This window comes from Elephantulus edwardii, unplaced genomic scaffold, assembly GCF_000299155.1.
Source record: "Elephantulus edwardii isolate Elephantulus edwardi_28Jun2011 unplaced genomic scaffold, EleEdw1.0 scaffold00132, whole genome shotgun sequence".
Classification (NCBI taxonomy): domain Eukaryota; kingdom Metazoa; phylum Chordata; class Mammalia; order Macroscelidea; family Macroscelididae; genus Elephantulus; species Elephantulus edwardii.
This window is the reverse complement of record NW_006399882.1, coordinates 6,521,491-6,543,389: the sequence shown is the minus strand read 5'-3', so window position 1 is coordinate 6,543,389 and position 21,899 is coordinate 6,521,491. Positions and strand designations below refer to the sequence as shown.

General features: G+C 42.0%; 1 protein-coding gene and 1 pseudogene across 3 annotated transcripts in view; one reads left to right on the top strand and one right to left on the bottom strand.

The window, feature by feature from the left end:
• MAGI1 (membrane associated guanylate kinase, WW and PDZ domain containing 1) overlaps positions 1 to 21,899 on the top strand; it is an 810,123-nt gene that overhangs the window by 678,299 nt on the left and 109,925 nt on the right. For all 3 annotated transcript variants that reach the window (XM_006893840.1, XM_006893841.1, XM_006893842.1), the window contains exons 5-6: positions 7,864 to 8,065; positions 17,771 to 17,853. In XM_006893840.1, the coding sequence (XP_006893902.1) occupies positions 7,864 to 8,065; positions 17,771 to 17,853 (285 nt within the window). The remainder of the gene's footprint in view (positions 1 to 7,863; positions 8,066 to 17,770; positions 17,854 to 21,899) is intronic.
• On the bottom strand, positions 1,959 to 2,552 carry LOC102846553 (annotated as a pseudogene).

Below are 21,899 nucleotides of genomic sequence, written 5' to 3'. Positions count from 1 at the left end.
GGAGGAGGGAGGGAGACTTTTGTAAAATATTAAGAGGAGAAGTCTGCTATGCTTTAGAGGATTCTGTGGGTACAACAAAATTTGGACTTGGACCCACATGTCGAGTACAAATGGGTCTTTCACTGGTTCATAATTCTTTTTTCTTCACAAGAAGTCACAAGACCAAACAAATATAGGGACTGTGAGGGGTGTGTTTGAAGAAAGGGATAAAAAATAATCAGCAATGTTTATTTTTCTCCAAAATGGTTTTATGTATATGTGTATGTATAATATATATTCTATATAATAATAATAATAATTATATGCACAGTATACATTATGTTAGAGAGCACTCGTGGCTTAGTGGCAAGAAGCTGTGCCACAATCCCCAAGGCATGTCGTTCAAGGCTACCAGCTTGCTCTGCAGGAGAAAGATGGGCAGTCTCCTCCCATGTGATTAACTTCCTCTGAAAACCTGCCAGTGTGTCAGCTAGCTGTATGTCAGTTATGACTCTGTGGTATACAACAACAATAACATACATTATATTAGAGATATTTCTATGTATACATATATGTATACACACAGAGTGAGAGAGAGAGAATCCCCCCCCATAGGAAAATGGATTTCCTGTGAAACTTTTCCTAAGTTAAAATGGCATAAAGTGAAGAAGCAGTTACCAGTAATTCATATGGGAAAATTTTTGAGCATTTCCAGCCTCCAAAAATAACCTACCAGATTGTAACAGACAAAACCTAAAATAATACTGACATATCATGTTCGCAGACACAGGAGCTGGGGAGACACAAAGCTGGGGAGACTTGGTGCCGAGCTCCTGAGAGTAGTTGCTGGGAAGGAGCTTGCAGGCTCCTTCTTGCTGCTCAGGTGTCTCCTTGGTGCTTCACTGCCAGATACACAGTGGACGCCAGTTCCACATTTCACTCTCCTCTCCCTTTTTATTTTCTTTCTTTTTCTTTTTTTTTTTTTGTAAAAATGAAAACCATTTTTTTATATCTTTCAAATAAAGCTGAATAATACAAAGGGAATTTGTGAAAAATCAAAGGATGTGTATGTGGGTGTATGCATTTTACTTTTTTCTTTTATCTTGCAACAACCCCTTAGTTACATTTATTAGGAAAAGGTGCATTATATGCTAATAGTTTGATATCAATCAATACTGGATACATATCTGTTAACTAACTAAACTCAAGCCCAAAGTTTTCAAGATGATAATAACATTTGTTTTTTTTTCATTTTTGTTTTTGTTTTTATTTTAAGTGTAACTTTACTGGCATAATGGTACCCTTAGCCTTCTCCACGTATCATGGCATGAACAAGGAGAAGATAGGATTCATTTTCCCATCTTGCTTCTTGGTAGCTGTCTTCTTTTTTTTTTTTTTTTAGTACCCTCATCTTTATTTGGGAAGGGGAGGAGGGGAAGTCTGGGTCTCCCACCCCCACCCCGCGGGTCCCCACTAAGCTTGCTGCCCTCTGTCTCCTCTTCTGTGGGGGAGGGGAGAGGGCTGGGTGGGCAGGGGGTGTCCTAGAACAGGAGGAGGTGGAGGAAGGTGCAGAACTGGGTCTGGAGGTGGAGGGAGTTGGGGTGCCTGGGGACGGGGGCAGCTAGCATCGTTATCGCATGCAGTGCCAGGGAGGGTGGCCGTGGTGTGTCCCCCCAGGGCCAGGGGGCGGAGTGTCAGTTAACAGGTGTGCAGAACAGGGACGTGCAGGGGGTGCTGAAGTGTTGAGGTTCGCTCTACTAAGACCTGCCTCCCAGTGACGCCCTGCAGGCCTGGGGGCACGCGGCCATTGGTGGGAGCCACAGAAGGGTTGCCCGGGAGGGTGGGGAGGTGTGAAGCTAGCCGCTGGCCACGCCTCGTGGAGGGGACACGTTGTGCAGTTGGATGTGGTTCCGAACCTGGGTTCCCGAACCTTCCTGGCCGTGTGTGTTGGCTCCCCGGGCCCTCCCCCATCCCGGCCGCTAATCGGACTTCTCGCCCTCGTCCTCCTGGTGGGCGTCCCCGTCATGCCCGTTCTGGTCTTCCTTGGAGAGGTGGGCCTGTGAGCCCAGCGCCGACAGCGACAGGAGCCCGGTGCCTGCGCTGACCGCTGGCAGCGACGGCGGCTGCAGCCCCACAGGCAGCGGGGTCAGGGGCAGGGCCAGGGCCTGCAGCTGGGACAGCTGGTGGGCTTGGAGCTGTTGTCGGATTATGGAGTTCAGCTCAGGAGCAGTGACCTGTTTCGCCCGCTCGATGGCCCCTAAGACTTGCTGTTGGTGCTCCTGGGACAGGTAGGGCAGGACCTGTGCGCAGTTGCCGTTCAGCCTCTTGACAATTTCGGCCTGCTTATGCATCTCAATGTTCAAGCCGTACGACATCTCGTAGTACATCACATAGTGACGCTGCATCTCCGACTTCTCACTGGCCAGCTTGTCACACTCGAGTTTCAGGCTATGGTACTGGGCCTGCAGAGGCTGAAACTCGTCTTTGATGCGGTTGCACGAGTCCGAGGTGGTGAATTTGAGTTGCTGTGGGAGGTGCGACGAGCCCGAATGCCTGCTTTGTGGAAACATCATGTCAGTCGCGGCAGGGGGCGCACGCTGCGCCCCGGCTGTGCGCCTTTGTCCCGGTGCCGATCCCCTGGTAGCTGTCTTCTTAAACCTTCACCTCACTCACCTGTAGGAAGACCTGCTTGGATTTGTTTCTAAGTTCTTTCTTCTACTCCATTTGATTCTATGAAAACGTCTGCTTTTTCTGTGGGTTGAGCCATTAGCTGACATCATTGCAGTATCTGTAAGAAACTACCATCTTTTCCATACACATTTTGAAAAATTAGTTTCTTTTATTCACTTAGGAATATTTCATTCATTTTTAGTCATCCTCATTGAAATCAATGCTATTTATGGGGAGGAAAATATGACAGTCATCCCAGATATTCACTGTGGGGACCGACTGCCCTGTGCAGACATAGTCGGCTACAATTTGTACCCAAAATTTGCTTCTAAAAGAGCTCTGGAAAGAGAACACTCAAAGCACATGGTTTCAAAAAACACTTTCTTGCTAACATCTCATGCATTAGGGACAACTTGGAAAATGTATGCTGAACCACCACCACGGAAAAGCTGTTTTCTGCTAGACCACGCCAGAGTCAAAGGAACGTCACTGAGTGGATTTCTGGGCTGTTTCTCCAACAGCAACCTGTTACTGAGCGTAAGGTTGCTGATGGTTTCTTTGTGTGGGTAAATCATGATAGAGAAATGCGAAGAGGCTATAATTACTGTAAGAGCTAAGGTTTTGCAGGTGCTGCCTAAGTGGCCAGCACTTTGGCCAAATGACTTGTCCACTCTTGCAAAGCCAGGGACTTTCAGAGCTTCAGTTCAAGCCAGAAGGTCTGATGCCAGGAGCTGTGTGCTCATCCACTGTGCTCTTTACACTTTAAATCAAATTCTTCAGTTCTAGGAATACTCATTGATTCTGACTGGGTGTATACTTGTGAGGGACAGACAGACAGACATTAATTTGCAAACATGATGAAGTTAAAAATAGTCAAACTTCAAATTCTTTGCCTTCAAGTCAATATTATCTCTTAGTTCATCTTCCCCATAGAGGTTGGGTTTTTTGTTTTTGTTTTCGATGTGGTGGGTTGTTATGTTCTCAAAGTCACTTTCAGAAGACCCTGAGAATAGAAATGCTTGGAAGTGTGGGCTTTACTATGAATAAAATGATGGTGCATGCTGTGAACTGCATGTATTTCGTAGGGCTCTTGGATATCTTGGAAGATAAGGAAGCCAGGTGTTACTTTCCCATCTTGCAGATGATGCTGCCAAGGGACAGGGAGTCTAAAAGGGTGTGGTGTGTGGTGCAGCCTGGACAGTGGCAGCCCCGCCTGCTGTCTCCCAGTGTGCTCTGCATTCCAGTATTTCATGCTCTATTTTGATTCAACAGCAACCTTTAGGAGAAGGACAGCAGTGCTCTCAAATGTTTGGTAAAGGAAATGCAGGATTTCTGGAACCTGAGAGCACAGTTCAAAGTCAGAATCATAGTTGTGGCTGTGACTTTCTGTGTCTGCATCGACCTTTCTGTTCAGTCAGTGTGTCTCCTTTCACAGACTGGGATTGACTGACGTTCTCATGGGCTGGAAAGAAGACATGGAAGCCTTTCAATGTAAAAGCAAATACTAGAAGAATTGAAAATAAGGCCTTTTTGCTGAATGTTTTATTGTTTTGGAGTTATTTTTCCCCTGCCAGGAAGTGAAGCCTATTTATAAGCTTTTCCACTGTGCTATTGGGGTGTCAGATACCATAACAGTTACACATGGGAGACAGTGTTTGGTGTCACTCCCAGTATAAGACAGGTTTGGAAGCAGGAGTGGAATCTACATCCTAAACAATGTGCTTCTGGAAACTCTATGACCTTTGAGAAACAACGATAGTTATAGAAAGGCTTCGGGTCTTTTGGTCATAGGGTCACTGTGAGTCGTGCTCAACTCGACAGCAATCATCAACAACATAGTTTTGAGTATACTGTTGTGGGGTTTATTTTTTAAATATTTTTAATTCTATAAGTTACTCTGGGACCACCTCTCACTATATATGTCCTGATTCATCCACTGCTCTTTACTATTACGTCATTACACTTTTCTGTTATGTCCAGATTCCATTAAAATGGTTTTCTAAGAATTTGAGATAAAATTATTGCACATGTGCTATTTTCCTGGTCTGTTGCTAGCTGTTAATAACACATTTAAGATGATTGCTGAGTTTGGATGTTTGTTGTTAACTGGTTACTGGCACTTTTTGGAACACTCTGTATCTATCATCTCATTCCGTTTTCGTGTTGAGTGAATTGTACCCATTGCACAGAGCAGGAAACTGATGTTAAGAATTGTGATGCCCTTCCAAAGTTTGTGCATCAAGAAAGAACCTGTGATTGGATTTGAGATCTGATATTAAACGTTACCCTTTTTCTGCTTAATTGTGTCAAATTGGCAGCCTGGAAATCAGAGTTGATCTGCAAACAAATACTAACAATATTCATTTTGATGATGATAGTAATAAAGAGGAGAATGACAAAGGTGATGGCTAGCATCTAAGTCACGCTTCCTGTGGGCTTGATGCCATTCCATGTACTTTACTTAAATGAACTCATTTACTCCTCCCATATTGCTGTGAGGTAGGTGCTGTTATGATGTTCATTTTACAGATGAGGAAGTCTTGCTGCCTCTCTGTTAGTTAAGTGGTAAAACCAGGATTCTAACTCGGGCAGTCTGTGTCATACTACATTATTTTTAAAAGGACTACCATAGAGAAATTGAGAGAATTTACATAAAAATGCAGATTCCCAGCTATTCTTAAGAAAGCCAGCCTCTGGCCACTCGGAGTCTACTCTCCTCCAGGACCTCATTGCTGGCACCTCTCTGAGGCTCTATCTAGACACACCACGCGTCCTCTATAGCCTGGAGTGGACGGACATATCAGTTGGTACTCTGAGGCTCCCCCATACAAGCCTTTTGGCTACAAAATAGCACCTCTCTCCTAAAAGTGGAAGATTCTAATAAGCCAAGAATCTTGGTATGTGGCCAACCAAGGTCTGAAGAGCCTAAACTTCAACTGAAACTAGGACATTTTAGCAAATGATTTCCCACCTTATTTTTCCCTTCAGTTTTTCTGAGAACTGTTTATTATGTTTTTGTCCTGAAAGTGCAGACTTTGTACCACTTGAATCTCCGTTACGTGCTGCTTTAAAAACATATCATTTGGAACTTTACCACAAATCTAATCTCTGAAGTAGGAAGCCCCACATTTGCATCTTTACCAAGCTCTCCTGGTGTATCTTATTTGCACTTAAGAGTAAAATATTGTACCTTCCAGAGATGTGCTGAAAATGTATGTATTGGTTCCTTAAAAACTAGGGACAATCTTTGTCACCTACTTTTGAATGCTTTGGTCATTGGATTTATAATTTCAGCATCCTTCTCTTCTTGGTATTGGTCCAGTTGTCTTAAATTTTATTAATCAGAACAATTGGACACTAGTCCTAAGGCCAATTCAGATTGGTTTAGGCTGAAAGGGCATTGTGGGGATCAAACAGCTGAAGGAGACAAGCATAGCCTTGACTCTCTGGGTCAGTCAGAGGCCGTCTGAGCAGAAAACTGGCTCTCTCTATAGTTCTCTTAAGCTTTTCATTGTGTGGACTTAATTCTCAGGCCAGTCTTACCAGTCTGTGTCATGATGGGAACTTGTCAACTTGATAGCCCCAGTATCAAGAGGCCACCTTGATGTTGTTGTTGTTGTGTACTATAGACTCAGATCCCATAGCTGACCCTTTGGCAGGTTTTCAGAGGCCATTAGTCAAACAGAAGGAGACTGCCCATCCTTCTCTAGCAGAGCAGCTGGTAGCTTTGAACTGTGTGCCTTTGGGATTGCAGCGCAGCTTCTTGCCACTAGGCCACCAAAGCTCCTGTTGCAACCACATTCTCAGGATTGACACCGATTCATTTGTTTCATGCCTGTTCCTGAATGAGTTTCAAAGATAAGATTTAGAGTTCTCAGTGTGACAGGGACTCACACCAGGAGCTAGGAGTGGTTTGGGATTGATCTGCACCTGGACTGCAGGTGGAACATCTGAGATGGTACCCCACACGGAAGGGAGTGCAGGACAGGAGGACACATAGAGCCTGCTCAGAGATGGTGGGGTTTGCTCAGGCTGCTGTCTAAGCTTGGCGTGTCCTCAGTAACTCTGGATTACCTTTAGTCTTGTGTGTGTCGTTGGCAGGCATTCATCAGAGGCAGATTTGAAAAACAGCCTTTTATCATTCTTCAGTTTGCTTTCAGTAAATAAGAATTGTCTTCTAGAGAATTACTCTGGGAGATAGGAAATAACTCCATCCCCTGATTATTATGCTTTCAAGCCCCTTGGAGATTGACATTTAATATCTTCGTCCTCTATAAAAACGCAACTGAATGTCAGCAGTGTCGTTTGTGGACACTTTGATGACATCAACTCTTGATGTTTCTAGTTAATAAGAAGGCAGAGACTCACATACTTAAAGCATCCTCTTAAAATTCAAGTCAAATCAGTTTGCCCACACAATATTGTTCTTGGGATAGCTGTCTTGATTTTCACAGGAACATTCTCTTCACATTCCAGAAAGAAGACTGAATCTGACTCACTGGTAGAGCTGTCTCCATATTCTAAACTTACATATACTCTCCACAGCCAAAGAGCTTTTGATCTTTGACATTGTCTACCAAAAATGCCTTAAATAATCTATGCTGAAATGGACATTAATGCCACTCTGTGTTTCCATCATAGATTTCTTTCTTACACCCAGCAGGTTTTTAAGTTATAAAACATAATAGTCTGTGGGATGAGAGCTCAACGCAAATACTTACTTTGATGGCCGTCTTAATTTTAGTGTCTTCAGAATTTGAGCCATGATATGTTTTATCTTTTACATTTCCAAGAGAGTGAATGATGCATTTTTTAAGTATGTTTCTTCCCTCATCCTTTTTAGGTAAAAATAAATGGATATATTATTTTGATTGTTTCTGTTAAAGAAATGTCCCTCTAAATGAGGCAGAAGGCATAGTCAATGACCAGCAATTAGGGAAACATGAGGGGTTTTAGGAGTATAATTGTCGTAATGTAGTTTAATAAGAAATTCTGTGATATAGTGGTAAAGTCCTCCACTGCTAATCTGAAAATGAGTGATACAAGCCCACCCATTGATTGACCGACTGGTGGTCTGCTCCTGTAGATATAACAGCCTCAGGACCCCACTTAAGGGTGTCCAGCCCCCGTGTACCACGCAGGTTTGGAGTAGGATTGATTAATAACTCTGTCCCCTCTCTCTCTCTCTCTCTTTTGTTCCACATGATTAAACAGCCGATTCTGGTGACCAGGACGAGCATTCTCTCCAGGAGACAACGCTACCACCTGTGAATAGTGGCATCCTTGCTGCTCCCATCACGGACCCTTCTCAGAAGTTCCCTCAATACCTACCTCTTTCTGCAGAGGATAATTTAGGTCCTCTACCGGAAAACTGGGAGATGGCCTATACCGAAAATGGAGAAGTCTATTTTATAGAGTAAAGTATACCATTATTTCTACCTGAATCTTTCCCTCTTTTTCTTTCCCCTCCCATCCTTTCTTCCAGCAGCTCAGGATGCAAATTAAACCCAAAAAGATTGATCACACAACAACAGCATTCTCTCACACTGTTTAACAAGCATTGCACGCACACAGAGTAATTAGCTTTATCATCATAATCATTGAGTCTAAAGAGCATGAGGAAGTAGAAAGTTGTCTAATAGATTAGAAAGCAAACTTACAGTATATGTGAATTATATGCATAACATATTAACTCACTCTCTGATTTTTGACAAGTCAAAAGTCACTCATAGCTGATCCTCCAGGGGTTTTCAGAGGCTGTAAATCACACAGGAGAAAATTGTCCATCCTTCTCAGTCACTGATGGATTTGAACTGCCAGAGAGATTAGCAACACAGCTTCTGTGGACCAGCCCACCAGAGCTCCTTACAGAATATATTTGGCCATTAAAAATAAGTCTTTCCCTGTTTTTAAAACTTGAGTTGCAGTTTTCTTATTCTCTTCTTTAAATTGCTTTTTATTTTATTATTTTGTGTATGTGTACCGTCAAATCAGATCTGACGGGTACATGAGGGGATTGTCCCTCCTTCTCCAGCAGAGCATCTGATAGATTTGAACTGTACACCTCTGGTATTGCAGTGCTGCTTCTTGCCACTAGGCCACCAGAGCTCCCTTAGTTTTCTTATTCTTAAAATTTAAGAGGTATTCATCACCCTGGTGCCCTGATGATGCAATGGGTAACATGTTGGGCTGCTAACTGAAAGGGGCAGGGCTTCCAATTCACCAGTGATTCCTCGAGAGAAAGGTGAGCCGTTCCCTCGACTAAAGACTTACAGCCTTGACAACGTCGTGGAGAGCTGCTGAGAGTCAGATCCAACTCAGTACCAGTGGGCTTGGTTTTCAGGGTTTTATCTAGCTTAGATTTAGGGATCTCTGGTGGCAAATTCTGGAGGGATTTATGCTGCTTACTCAAAGGCTAGACCTCTTGGGCAGTGTGAATTCATCAGCAGTTCTAATGGAGAAAGATGGACAATCTCCTCGTTGGCGATTTATAGCTTCCAAAGCCCAGTAGTGTTAGTAAGCTGTCCATCGGTTCTGACAGCAATTTTGACCCTGAATTTTATTATCTTGAAGGTGTTTTGAAAACATTTTCCCCAAGTCTGGTGTATCTTTTAATTTTCCTGCATCTTTTAGAGGGCAAAGGTTATTAAATTTAATTAGAACAGTTTCCTCCTGTTATTTATAGCCTCAGAAAATCCCCTGGAGGGTCAGCTGTGAGTAGTTTATGACTTTCTGGTAATGAGTTAATTGCTAAATTCTAATTTACCACCTTTTTTGTTTATTTGTTTTGTGATTTTGATTTTGATAGCATCTAAATTTCTTTTTTATTGTTATTTACTTTCAAGTCATGATCAACTCATCTGACTCTCCAGCAGGTTTCAGAGCATCCTCTGACTGAAACTGCTCTAGAGAATAGAGCTGAAAATATTTATGACCTTGGTTTATGCAAATAAGTTTGCTGTTATTGTTGTGTTGTTGTTGCGACTCATAGCGACCCTGTGTACAACAGCCCTAAACTCTGCTCTATCCTGTGCCAACCACACTGTCTCCGATACACCCATCCCAATTATCCCAGTCACTGAATCAATCCACCTCATAGAGGGCCTTCCCCTCCTGCGCTGTCCCTCCAACCTCCCAAGCATGATGTCCCTCTCCAAGGACCTGTCCCTCCTTACAGCATGTCCAAAGTATGTCAGACGAAGCCACAGAATCCTTGCCTCCAAGGAGCAGCCTGCTTTAATCCTCTCCAGGATGAATCTGTTTGTTTTCCTAGCAGTCCATGGTACACTCAATACTCTTCTCCAGCACCACAGCTCAAAGGTATCAATTCTCCTTCTGTCCTCCTTGGTCATTGTCCAACTCTCTGATGCATAACAAGTGATTGCAAAGACCATGGCCTGTATCAGACACACCTTAGTCTCCAGAGAGACACCATTGCTCTTCAGTACTTTGGAGAGGTCCCTAACAGCAGACTTTCCCATGGTAATACATTTTTTAATTTCCTGGCTGCTGGTGCTAAGAGTGTTGACTGTGGAGCCAAGCAAACTAAAGCTGTGAAAAATCTCAATCTCTTCACCATCCATCCTGATGCTGCCATTGGTCCAGTGGTGAGAATCTTTGTCTTCTTGACATTGAGCCTCAATCCATACTGAAGGTTGCAGTCCTTGACCCTTTGCAACAAGTGCTTCAGGTCCTCCTCAGTTTCAGCAAGCAGGGTTGTGTCATCTCCATAACGCAGATTGTTGATAGATCTTCCATCAATCCTGATGCCACATTCCTCCTCATAGAGCCCAGCCTCCTGGATAATCTGTTCTGCATACAGGTTGAAAAGGTATGGAAACAGGACACATTCCTGGCGTACACCCTTCCCAATTTTGAGCCATGCAGTGTTTCCTTGTCCAGTTCTAATGACTGCCTCTTGGTCCAAGTATATACTTGCTGTTATTAGGTGCTATCAGTTATGACTCATAGTGACCCTGTAAACAACAACCTGAACCCTGTCCGATCCTGTGCCATCTTCATCATCTCTGACACTTGAGTCTACTGCTACAGTCATTATTTCAGTCCATCATTGGGGGTCTTCCTCTCTTTCACTGACATTCCAACTTTCCAAGCATGAACTCTCTGTTTAAGGAATAGTCTCTCCTAGCAACATATCCCAAGTATGAAAGGTGTAGGTTTATCATCTTTGCCTCAGTGAGCACTCTGGCTGCACTTTCCCCCAAGACATATCTGTTTGTTCTTTGGGCAGATCATGGTGCACCCAGTACTCTTCTCCAGCACCACAACTCAAAGTCATCAGAGTGTGGAAGTTATCAAACAATATCATTGGTATCACATGCAAGCAAGATTCTGCTGAAGATCATCCAAAAAGACCAGAACATCATATCAACAGAGAACTGTCTGAAGTGCAGGCTGCATTTAGAAGAGGCCATGGCACTAAGGATATTATAGCTAATGTCAGATGGATTGTGGCTGAAAGCAGAAAGTACCAGAGCAATGTCTATCTGCGTTTCATTGACTATGCACAAGCATCTGACTGTGTGGATCACAGCAGACTGTGGCTGACTTTGAGAGGATTGGGAATCCCGAACACTTGATTGTGCTTATGTGAAACTTATACTTGGATCAGGAGGCATTGCTCAGAACAGAGCAAGGAAACACTGCATGGATCAAAATTGGGAAGGGTGTGTCTTAAGGATGTGTCCTCTCTCCATATCTTTTCAATCTATATGCAGAACAGATTATCCAGGAGGCTGGGCTGAAAGAGGAGAAATGTGGCATCATGATTGGAGGTCGACTTATCAGGAATCTGCGTTATGCAGATGACACACCCTACTTGCTGAAACTGAAGAGGACCTGAAGCTCTTGCTGCAGAAGGTCAAGGACTGCAGCCTTCAATATGGATTAAAGCTCAACATCAAGAATGCTTCTCAACCACAGGGCAGCATCATGATAGATGGTGAAGAGATTGAGATTGTTGACAGCTTTAGTTTGCTTGGCTCTACAGTCAACACTCTTGGTACCCGTAACCAGAAAATTAAAAGATGAATTGGTAAAGTCTGCTGTCAGAGACCTCTCGAAGGTACTGAAGAGCAACGATATCAGTCTGGAGACTAAGGTGCGCCTGATACAGGCCATGGTCTTTGCCATTACTTAATATTCTTCAGAGAGCTGGACAATGACTAGGGATGATCAAAGGAGGGTTGATGCATTTGAGCTGTGGTGCTGGAGAAGAGTATTGAATATACCATGTACTGCTAGGAGAACAAACAAGTTTAGAGTGGGTGAAGCCAGGCTGCTCCTAGGAGGCAAGGATTCTGAAGCTTCATCTGACCTACTTTGGACATGTTTCAAGGAGGGATCAGTCCTTGGAGAGGGCCATCATGCTTGGGAGGATGGAGGGACAGCGCAGAAAAGGGAGACTCTCAACGAGATGGATTGATTTTGTCACTGGGGTAGTAGGAAGAGGCGTGTTAGAAACAGTGAGACTGGCATGGCATAGAGCAGGCTTTAGGGCTGTTGTACATAGGGTCACAGAGAGTCACATCAGCCTCTCTACAGGAGAACAATAGACACTCTCTTCCCATAAATACTTAGAGTTCAGAAACCCAGTGGAGGGTTGCCAAAGTCAAATGCAACTCAAGAGGAGGGAGTTTAATATTGGCTTTATACGTGTGTGTGTGTGTGTGTGTGTGTGTGTGTGTGTGTGTGTGTGTGTATACACACCTAAAGCAGTTCCTAATGAAAGGAAAAGACAGCCTTTAGTATGAATTACACTTGAGAACAAAGAAATGAATAGCCTTACTACCGGACCAATGAAAACAGTGATAAGTGGAAAAGAACTTGAAATTACAAAGATATAATCTTCTTCTTGGAAGTACTATTAACATGCATGGAAGCAACAGTCAAGAAATCAACACACATACTGCACAGGGCACTTTATAAAGCCGAAGACCCTATTAAGATTTTAAAAAGCAAAGATGTTACTTGGGGAAAAAGATGCTCTGGGTTCAGACCTTGATGTTTTCAGTTGTCTCATGCATGTGCCTATATAAATGGACACTGAAACTGGAAGGCAAAATGCAGGCATTCACATGGTGGTGATGGTTTAAAATATAGAATGTGCCATGCTAGAAACTTGAACAAACCTTAGAGGAAATACAGGTAGAATGAGATACATCTCACTTTCATTGGACATGTCATAGGAGAGATCATTCCTTGGAGAAGAGAATCATGTTTGGTTGAGTCAGTAAAATTAGAAGGAATGCTTCAATGATGGATTACACTGACTACAAGCATAGGCTCAGATACAGCAATGATTGTGAAGCTATTGCAGGGGATTGTTGTTAAGTGCTGTTGAGTTGTAGACAACTCAAAGCGACCCTATGAATGAAAGACCTGAGTACTGTTCATGGAGTTTCTGGAGGCAAGCCATTTCGGAAGTGGATGCCACTACTGCTTCCAGGCTTGTTTTAATCAGGAAGCTCTGCCAAACGCTGTCCACCATGGGCAACCATTATCACATTTGACACATCAGTGTCACAGTGTTTAGCATCACAGCAACCTCTGTACAGCAACACACAGACCAGTGCTGTTCCACATAGAAGAATGTTTGACAAAAAAACAATTTAAACCAGGACTGAATGCTTCAGATTAAAAACACCCACCTTGGGCTTGGTAGCATAACTTTCTGTCTACTAGGCCAACATAGCTCTCTCTATATTGCAGGAGTAGGCAACTTTTTATTCAATTGCATATAAAGCCATTTAGAGTCCCCTGCACACAACAGCAGTACAGACTCATACATTACACATAACCCGACTCAGTACATACATTTAGGCCTATTAAAAAAATCTGGATCCCGGAGAGCACGTTCAATAAAGCTGTTGTCCCTCAAAAAAAAAAAATCTGGCAGCGTATCTCAACAGTCGGGCTTGATTTAAGTATTTACTTTCTCCCCACATTATGTACTTTTTGTAATTTGAATTTTTATACTGAGCATAACATTTGATAATGGTGGAGAAAAAGAAGTTAGATAAACTTCCTGAAGACATGGGAATGAGGGAAAAGACCTGAGACGTAAAACACCCCTTTTGAGAATCTACATGAGAAGACTAAGGTAAGCAACCTTGAACTTCAAGGATAATCTCCAGCTAAAGGGAATGGACAGTCCATTTCCATCTTCATGTTTATGAAAAATGCTTATTAAAGATGGTGATGGAAGGTACAGTTATTCACTGGGAGGCAGGGAATGATAGTGATGAAGGCTTCATTTCCAAATCTTTGTTCTCCTGCTAGTTATGGGTCCTTCAGCACTTAAGCCCTTTTGCATCTCAGCTCCCCGATCGGTAAAAGACAATCGGAATATTAGGAATCATTCCAGTTTTATTAAGCTGACTTGAGAATTAGGTGTGAAAATGGGTATAAAGTGGTGAGGTTCCTGCTAATTAGCAATCACTCTTCTTGCCCTCTTCATCATCATCTTTGGCTACTGCAGCAGAGTTTAGCCATGGAAATAAAGGTGACTATCAGGTCAGAGCTCATGAATTTGTAGCCTTTACAGTAAGTTGCCTTTGCACTGACATCCATTCAGAACAAGCGTCCATGGTAAGAGAGCAGTTGTGTAATAGATAACTTCCTGATACAGACTAGCGTGTGAAACTCCAGTTCTCGGAGAGGAATGTGACCGTATTTCTGCTCAAGGTTGACTTAATGGAATTTGATGGTCATTAACACCCCAGCCTCTAATGACTGGTTTACAAAAGAGTAGGTGATGTTTCCATTTGCACAGCTTAATTTAACTTTTAGCTGATGCTAGGCTAAACTTTTATTGGTCTGAGGATTAATAGAAAATTAGACAAAGATGTGGCAGGTTTTGACAGCCATTGTATCATATCTTATTATATCTGCTGCTATAAAATTCCATAGATATTATGTGATTAGATACACATCATTTATATTTTAGCTTAAATGATATTTCTGGTTAAAGTGAACTGAGGTGTCCTTCAATTTGAAAAACCTTTTCTTTGAGTATATTACATTGAATTACAAGTTCAGTTTCTATGGAAACTAGTCCCTACAAGACTTGGTTGTGCGTGCAACACACACACACGCACACACACACACGTATAAGCTTTAGTATTACACCTTGTGGGGAAATGAAAAGGATATTTATTATATAGCAAAGAAACAAAAAGACTTTGAAAGAGAGCCGTTGCATTTCTATTATGAGAAAGCTGCTAACAGACACCAAATCCACTGTTGTCGAGCTGCTTTCTACTCATGGCGACTCTCTCTCCATTGTGTGTCTAAGGCTGTAAATCCTTATGGAAGGAAGCTGCCCATTTTTCTCCCTCAGAGCAACTGGCAGAGTCATACTTTCTGATTACTCAGAACACTACCAGAGCTCCTTGGAAGACCTGTTAGTTAGGGATGTAGTATTAAAGGGATGCATGGTGGTGAAGCCTGAGTTTGTTTCCAGCCTCATGTGTTCTAGACTGAGGGCTGAAGAAACAGCAGCCTGAAACACCAGTGGATACAGACAGCAAAAGCAAAAGCCTGCTCTCTGTCCAGTGGTTTTAGGAGGTAGCATTTGGTCAGCTCTGATGGTAGCAACCCTGTGTACAACAGAATCCTGCGCCATCCCTACTCCCTCTGCTGTGCTTTAAGCCCATTGCTAGTCGCTGGGCTTCGCCATCTCTTTGAAAGTTTTCTGCTTCTTGGCTCACCCTCCAAAAGACTCAACTCAAAAACTCAAATTTGTTGCTTTCAACTTGGAACCGACTCAGTGGCTCCTCCAGCAGTTTTCTGAGACTGTAAATTAGATGAGAGGAGATTGCCCATCTTTCTCCCAAGGAGCCACTGGTGGACTTAAACCAGCAGAGAGGAATGATCGTTGGGTTAACAGCACAACTCCCTACAGACTAAGCTATCAGAGCTCACTTGAAAGGAGTATTGTTGATGCTGTTGTGCACTGTCGGGTTGAAACCAACTCCTCGCTGACCCTCTAGTAGGTTTTCAGAGGCTATCAATCTTGGAGGAGGAGATTGCCCATCTTTCTCACGTGGAGCTGTGGATTCAGCCTGACTGCCTTGGGGTTGACAGCACAACTCCTTACAACTAAACCACTGGAGCGCCTTCACTAGCCATTAGAGAAATGCAAATTACAACTACTATGAAACCTTACTACATACCTGTCAGGATGACTAATGGTGGCATTAGCAGCTGATGACGATAAATGGAATTATATGTTGCTGGTGGAATGTAATACAGCGTCCTAGAAAACTGTTTGGCTGCTCCTTCAAGCACTAAGTATCCAAATGGTTAAAATGTAAATGTTTTTAAAAACATGCTGCTATCACATAACCCATTCTTTTTCCTGTTTGTTAATTTATCCCATATAAGTAAACATTTACGCTGACCCAGAAATCTGTACATGAACCTTTAAAACAAATATATTCACAGTAGCCTTCAAATGAGCACCAACACTGTCCTTCAGTGGTTAAGCACTGGTTTCTTCAGCCCTTTATCCTCTGCTTTCTTATCTGTCAGTTGGAGAGTAATAGTTTCAGTACTAATCATTTCCTCATAGATTATTGAAAACAGCCTCCAGAAACGCTGAACTTTGATAAAGTCGATAGTTGTAGAGGGGCTTCGAGGGGCTTCGGGCATTTTATTCATAAAAGTGCTGTGAGTCATGCTCGCCTGGAAGGCAGTCAACAATAACAATTTATACATAAAAGCAGATCTTGAGGGTAATAATGTGCACAAATAAATAGTGCTCGTAACTTTTATTATAACAGTTGAGATGACCTATATATATACCTGGTTATTCTGCTTTCATTTAAGCCATATTTTTCCTTTTCAATAACTATCACTTTATTTAAAAAGGACTTTAATACTATTTTCTCATGAGTTTAACCTAAAAAGTTTTTTTAGGTTAAAAAAATCCAAGTTACTACATAAACTTCAGGAGTGCTACATAATGCAAATGATTAATTAAGCACTTGACTAGCCAAAAAGGGTTGTGGTCACAACCAACCCAGGCAGCGGTTCTCCAGAGCCAGCCTGGCCGCCTGCTTTGGAAATGCCATGGTCCTGAAGATCCAACCAACCCAGGCAGTGGTTCGCCCAGAGCCAGCCTGGCCGTCTGCTTTGGAAATGCCATGGTCCTGAAGATGCTCTGGAGCACGGTCTTCTGTCTTTGGGTTCACACATGGGATTGCCTTGAGTTAGCATCGGTGGCAACTCACAACAATTGCTTTATTTAAAAAAATACATGTTTTCTAACAGATTTCTTGTTTGTAATTCCTTGCCCTTTAACCTATAGAGTGTGGACTCACGACTCAAGCAGAACTTTACCCCAGTGCCTTGGTCTGCTTTGAGAAGCTCAGATGCTGAATTTCCCTAGCCATTCTTGTTGCCATTTCTAGCAGGTCTGAGGGACCATATTCTTGGGAATGTTTCTTGTACATTTTCAAGCCTTCGGTGACCCAAGTGGCTGTTGAAACATTTCCTTTAATGTTGGATTGTCCCCATTCAGGAGGCAGTTGGGTGACATATTTAGCTTCTCCAACTTTTTGCTGGTCTCGGCCCTATTTTTTATAGGTAATTTTGGGTTGCCTACACTGTGTCTAAGGCATAATTTAGGACACTGTGATTAATGATATGTATTAGTAGCTTTGAGCCATTTGCATGAATTGAGGTAGTTTCACACTGTCATGAGAATTCTTATGTAACATAATGAATGAAATAACAGCTTGCTTTGTAAGTTCCAGTATCCAGGGTATAAGTCACAGGCAAATTGAAAATAAATTGGAGTTGCTCCTTGGCACATTTGAAGACTCTTGTTTTCCACAGTCTGGACAGAGATATTGTATAAAACTCCCTAACCCAAATTAAAGCTGGTTCCATTTTGATATTTCAGCAATTGATTGGCTATAGTAGGTGGCCCCCTCATAATTCTAGATCCAGGTTCTCTTCTGCTTTGTTCCTGCTGTTGAAACCGTGCTGACTCGGGTTGAGGAGTAAATATGTAAGATTAACCAGTCTTTCTGTCTAGAGGCTTTCCTTTTCCTCTCCTTTACAACAGATCTCCATTTTTGTTTCTGATTTGCAGCCATAACACGAAGACAACGTCTTGGCTGGACCCTCGGTGCCTGAACAAGCGGCAGAAGCCCCTGGAAGAGTGTGAAGATGATGGTAAGGGACGAGGAAGGCCTTGGGTTAGATGAGTGAGGGGTTGTTCATTGAACACATTTGCCAAGTCTCTGGCAAGGCGACCTGAATTTGATCAGTGTCTTTTTTAAAAAGTACAATCCAGTTTCTGATAAATATACTGTAGTCTACAGGAAAGAAATATGGAGGTCTGTGGACTTGTTTTCAAAAGAACACTTCATCTATACGTAAAGACAAATGCAAACAAGTATCTCCATTAGAAAGAAAACTTTAGCATGGTCAGTAACTTTTCAAATGAGGTTATAACTTGTCTTCAGGAATTTGGAGAAGACTCTGGAAGTTCTCTAAGAAAACCTGAATGCTTTGATCGCTTGTATCAATGGGGCCATAATCCTATGTCCTGTAACTCTTAAGGGGTTAAAACAAAAAGAGCTTTTTCTTGAACTCTACATATTTTACTGCTCTGTGATTTTCCTAGACTTGTTTGGGAATCTCTTTGTAGCTCAGAGTATATTTTAAATAAGTAAGTGCAGTGGATAAACACTTGACTGTGAATGTAAGCTTAGAAGTTTGAGTCTAGCAAATTGCTATGTGGGAAGTAGCCCTGATTATCTGCTCCCATGAAGATAATGACCCAGAAGACCCTATAAGGGTAGTCTGTTCTGTCACATGGAGTCACTGTGAATTGGCTCAGTGGCACTTCACAATAGCAGTAACCTAAATATCTGAAAAACTGTGTTCTCAAGGAGGAGACTGAAGTGTGGCCTGCAGCCTCCCTGCCATGTAATATGGTGTTGTAATGCATCTTCAACTTGGAACTGACTCACATAGCTTCCGAGCCAGTCAGCTGCATGGGAGGAGATTGCCCATCTTTTCCCTGGAAGCAGCTGGTGGATTCAAACTTTGTGCCTTTGGGTTGGCAGCCCAACTCCCAACCACCGCGCCACAGGAGCACCCTCCTTCCCATTTATTCTTGAGAAAGAATTAACTGCGTTAAGAATTACTTTTTAAAATTTTATTTTAAAGCATTAAAGTTTCTAAAATTATTGCCCCAGTATGTAGGGGAGAGGAGGAAACTATGTTTATTTTCAGTAGATTAAATTCCGTCCCAAGTTCTGCAGCTATTGCTTCTGTACAAAGATGAATTAAAAGAGAACAGGTTACTTTCCTACTCATTTTTCAATTCTGACATTTTGAATTAGGGGTATAATTATTGAATACATATTTTACTGTAAGATAACAAAACTTTATTAATTTGTCCTATGATACCGAATTGTTGCATATATAAACTTAATATTTGCTTGGAAATTCAAGCCAACATTTTAAAGTGTAATATTGTGAAATTTTGTGCTCCTAGGTCTTTCTGTTATACACAGTTTGCAAGTTACATTAAATGAACATGGAATTGCATGGTCATATCTATCTGAAATGACTGCAACTAGTAATACATATTCTACTGAGGTAGAAGGTATGACTATGAAATTTATTTCTTTTTACTTGGCCCTGATCCTGAAGAAGAAATGGAACAAGTCAAGTTAGCTCTGGTATTTTGCATCTTGAAGAGTAATGGACTGTCCTGATTCTTCAGCTATTTAATATATAGAAAATAAATAACCAGTTTTCAAAGGATTAGAACCTACAAAAAATGCATTCAATAATACAACTTAAAAAAAATGTAATCTTTGTTGCCTGTTGTTGTTGTTGCTGTTGTTGTTGTTAAGTGCCATTGAGTCGTAGGTGACTCATAGCGACCCTATGAACAAAAGCCCTCAACACTTGTGAGACTTTCATCCTTTCTCCAGGTTCATAGGTTTATTTGATGCCTAGTGACTTGTAAGAACAATTTAGCTTCTCTTAACAATTTCAGTCTCCTCTCCATCTATCTACCAGTTGGCCCAGTGGTGAAAATCTTTATTTTCTTGATAATTAGCTTCATTCCATATTGTAAATTACAATCCTTGACCCTCTGCAGCAAATAGTTCAGACCCTCAGACTCAGCAAGCAAGGTCGTGTCATCTGCAGAAAGTAGGTTATTGATGAGTCTTTCTCCAATTGTAATGCCATATTCTTCCTCATAAAGTCCAGCCTCCCAGATGATCTGTTCCACAAATAGATTGAAAAGATATGGAGAGAGGATGTATCCCTGAAACATTCCTTTCCTGATTTTGAACCATGCAGTGTTCCTTTGCTCTGTTCTGACGACTGCTTCCTGGTCCAAATACAGGGTTTGCATGAGCATAATCAAGTGTTCTGGGAGTCCCATTCTTCTCAAGGTTAGCCACAATTTGTTTTGATGCATACATTCAGATGCCTAGCCAATGAACCACAGATAGACATTCTTCTGGTACTCTGCTTTCAGCCAAAATCCATCTGACATTCCTAGTGCTGTGACCTCTTCTAACTTAGCTTGTGTTTCTGATAGTTCTCTGTCAATGTTCTGTTCTAATAATTTTTGGATGACCTTCAGCAGGATTTTGCTTGCGTGTGGTATTAGTGATATTGTGCTGGAGAAGAGTATTGAACATACCATGGATTACCAAGAGAACTAACAGGTCTGTCCTAGAGAGGGTGGAGCCAAGCTGTTCCTTGGTGGCAAGGATTTTGAGGCTCCATCTCACATACTTTGGCCATGTGGCTAGAAAAGACCAGTTTCTGAAGAAAGATATCATGCTTGGAAGGGTAGAGGGACAGCACAGGAGAGGAAGACCCCAGATGAGATAGATTGACACAATAACTGAGGTAATGGGGGTAGGTGTATTAGATACAGTGAGATTGGCCCAGGATAGAGCAGGGTTCAGAGCTGTTGTGCATAGGGTCACTATGAGTCGTGGTCACCTCAATGGCACTTAATAACAGCAGCAACAACAACATCATTACCTTAAGGTTTTCAATGTAAATATTCATTTTAATTATACTGAAAATGTATGAAAATGCCTATTATTGTAAGTTTATAAATGATAGAAGACTACAGTAGCTTTTACTGAGGGAAAAAAATGTAACTGGAGTAAAAGTATTGAGTAGAGTTACAAGAGCTCTGGTAGTCCAAGTGGTAAGAAGCTGTGCTGGAATCCCAAGGACATAGGGGTTGAATCCACCAGCTGCTCTGTGGAAGGAGGATGTGCAGTCTCCTCCCATGCGATTTACTGCCTCTGAAAACCCACCTGGCGGTCAGCTATGAATTGCCTCTGACTTTGTGGCATACAACAACGAAGAGATACTAGAGGTTTTTAATTCTTAGAATTCTTGTCATTTGTGTTAATGTTAATTTTTTTTTAATGATTACATAGTCGTACCAAATGCAGAGTGTGTTTTATGTAAGTAATATCAATATTTAACCTGGCTCTACTTCTGTGAGAAGTATTTCCTATTCCTGCATTTCCTATTCTCATTTTTTAAAACAAGTTTTCTTTTTTGTTATTTTACTATATCATGATACAAACAGATAGTAACATTGTGGTTGACAGTGTTGTTCTTCCCTGTCCGTCTTCTGTCCGGAGATCATATACAACTGTCATAGAACAATCTAGCCAGCAAATCTATCTTTAGAAAAATGTTCTGATTTCTTTTCCTGTTTCAAAAAAGATGAAGGACATGTTTAGAATTTGGGTCTTCAGTTTGGAAACGTTTTTGTCGTTGTTATGCGCCTACTTTGATTAGAAGCCTTAGATCTCCAGGTCAATTTTTCAGTTTCTCTTGTTGATGACAAGTGGTTATCTCAAAGTCACTTCAGACTCAGTCTGATTAAAACCACGCCCAGTATTTCCACCTAAAATCCATTTCTCTTTTTAAACACTTTTTTTTTTTAACCTTTCAGCAGCTGAGTTCATTTTGCTACCTAAATGCCTCTGGAATCTGTTCTTTTTCATGTAGCACCTTTTCTTCTCTAGTGTAGATCACCGTTCTCTCTGAACTGGACTCTTGCCCACTCTCCTCCTCCTCTTTTAGACTGCAGCCAAGCAATCTTTCTGAAATGTAAATGTGCTCTGTCCTCACTGACTACGCCTGACCCCAGCAGCTTTCTACTCTGCTCATACCAAGCGCCAGGCCTGTAAAGTGGCCCCTCCAGGCCT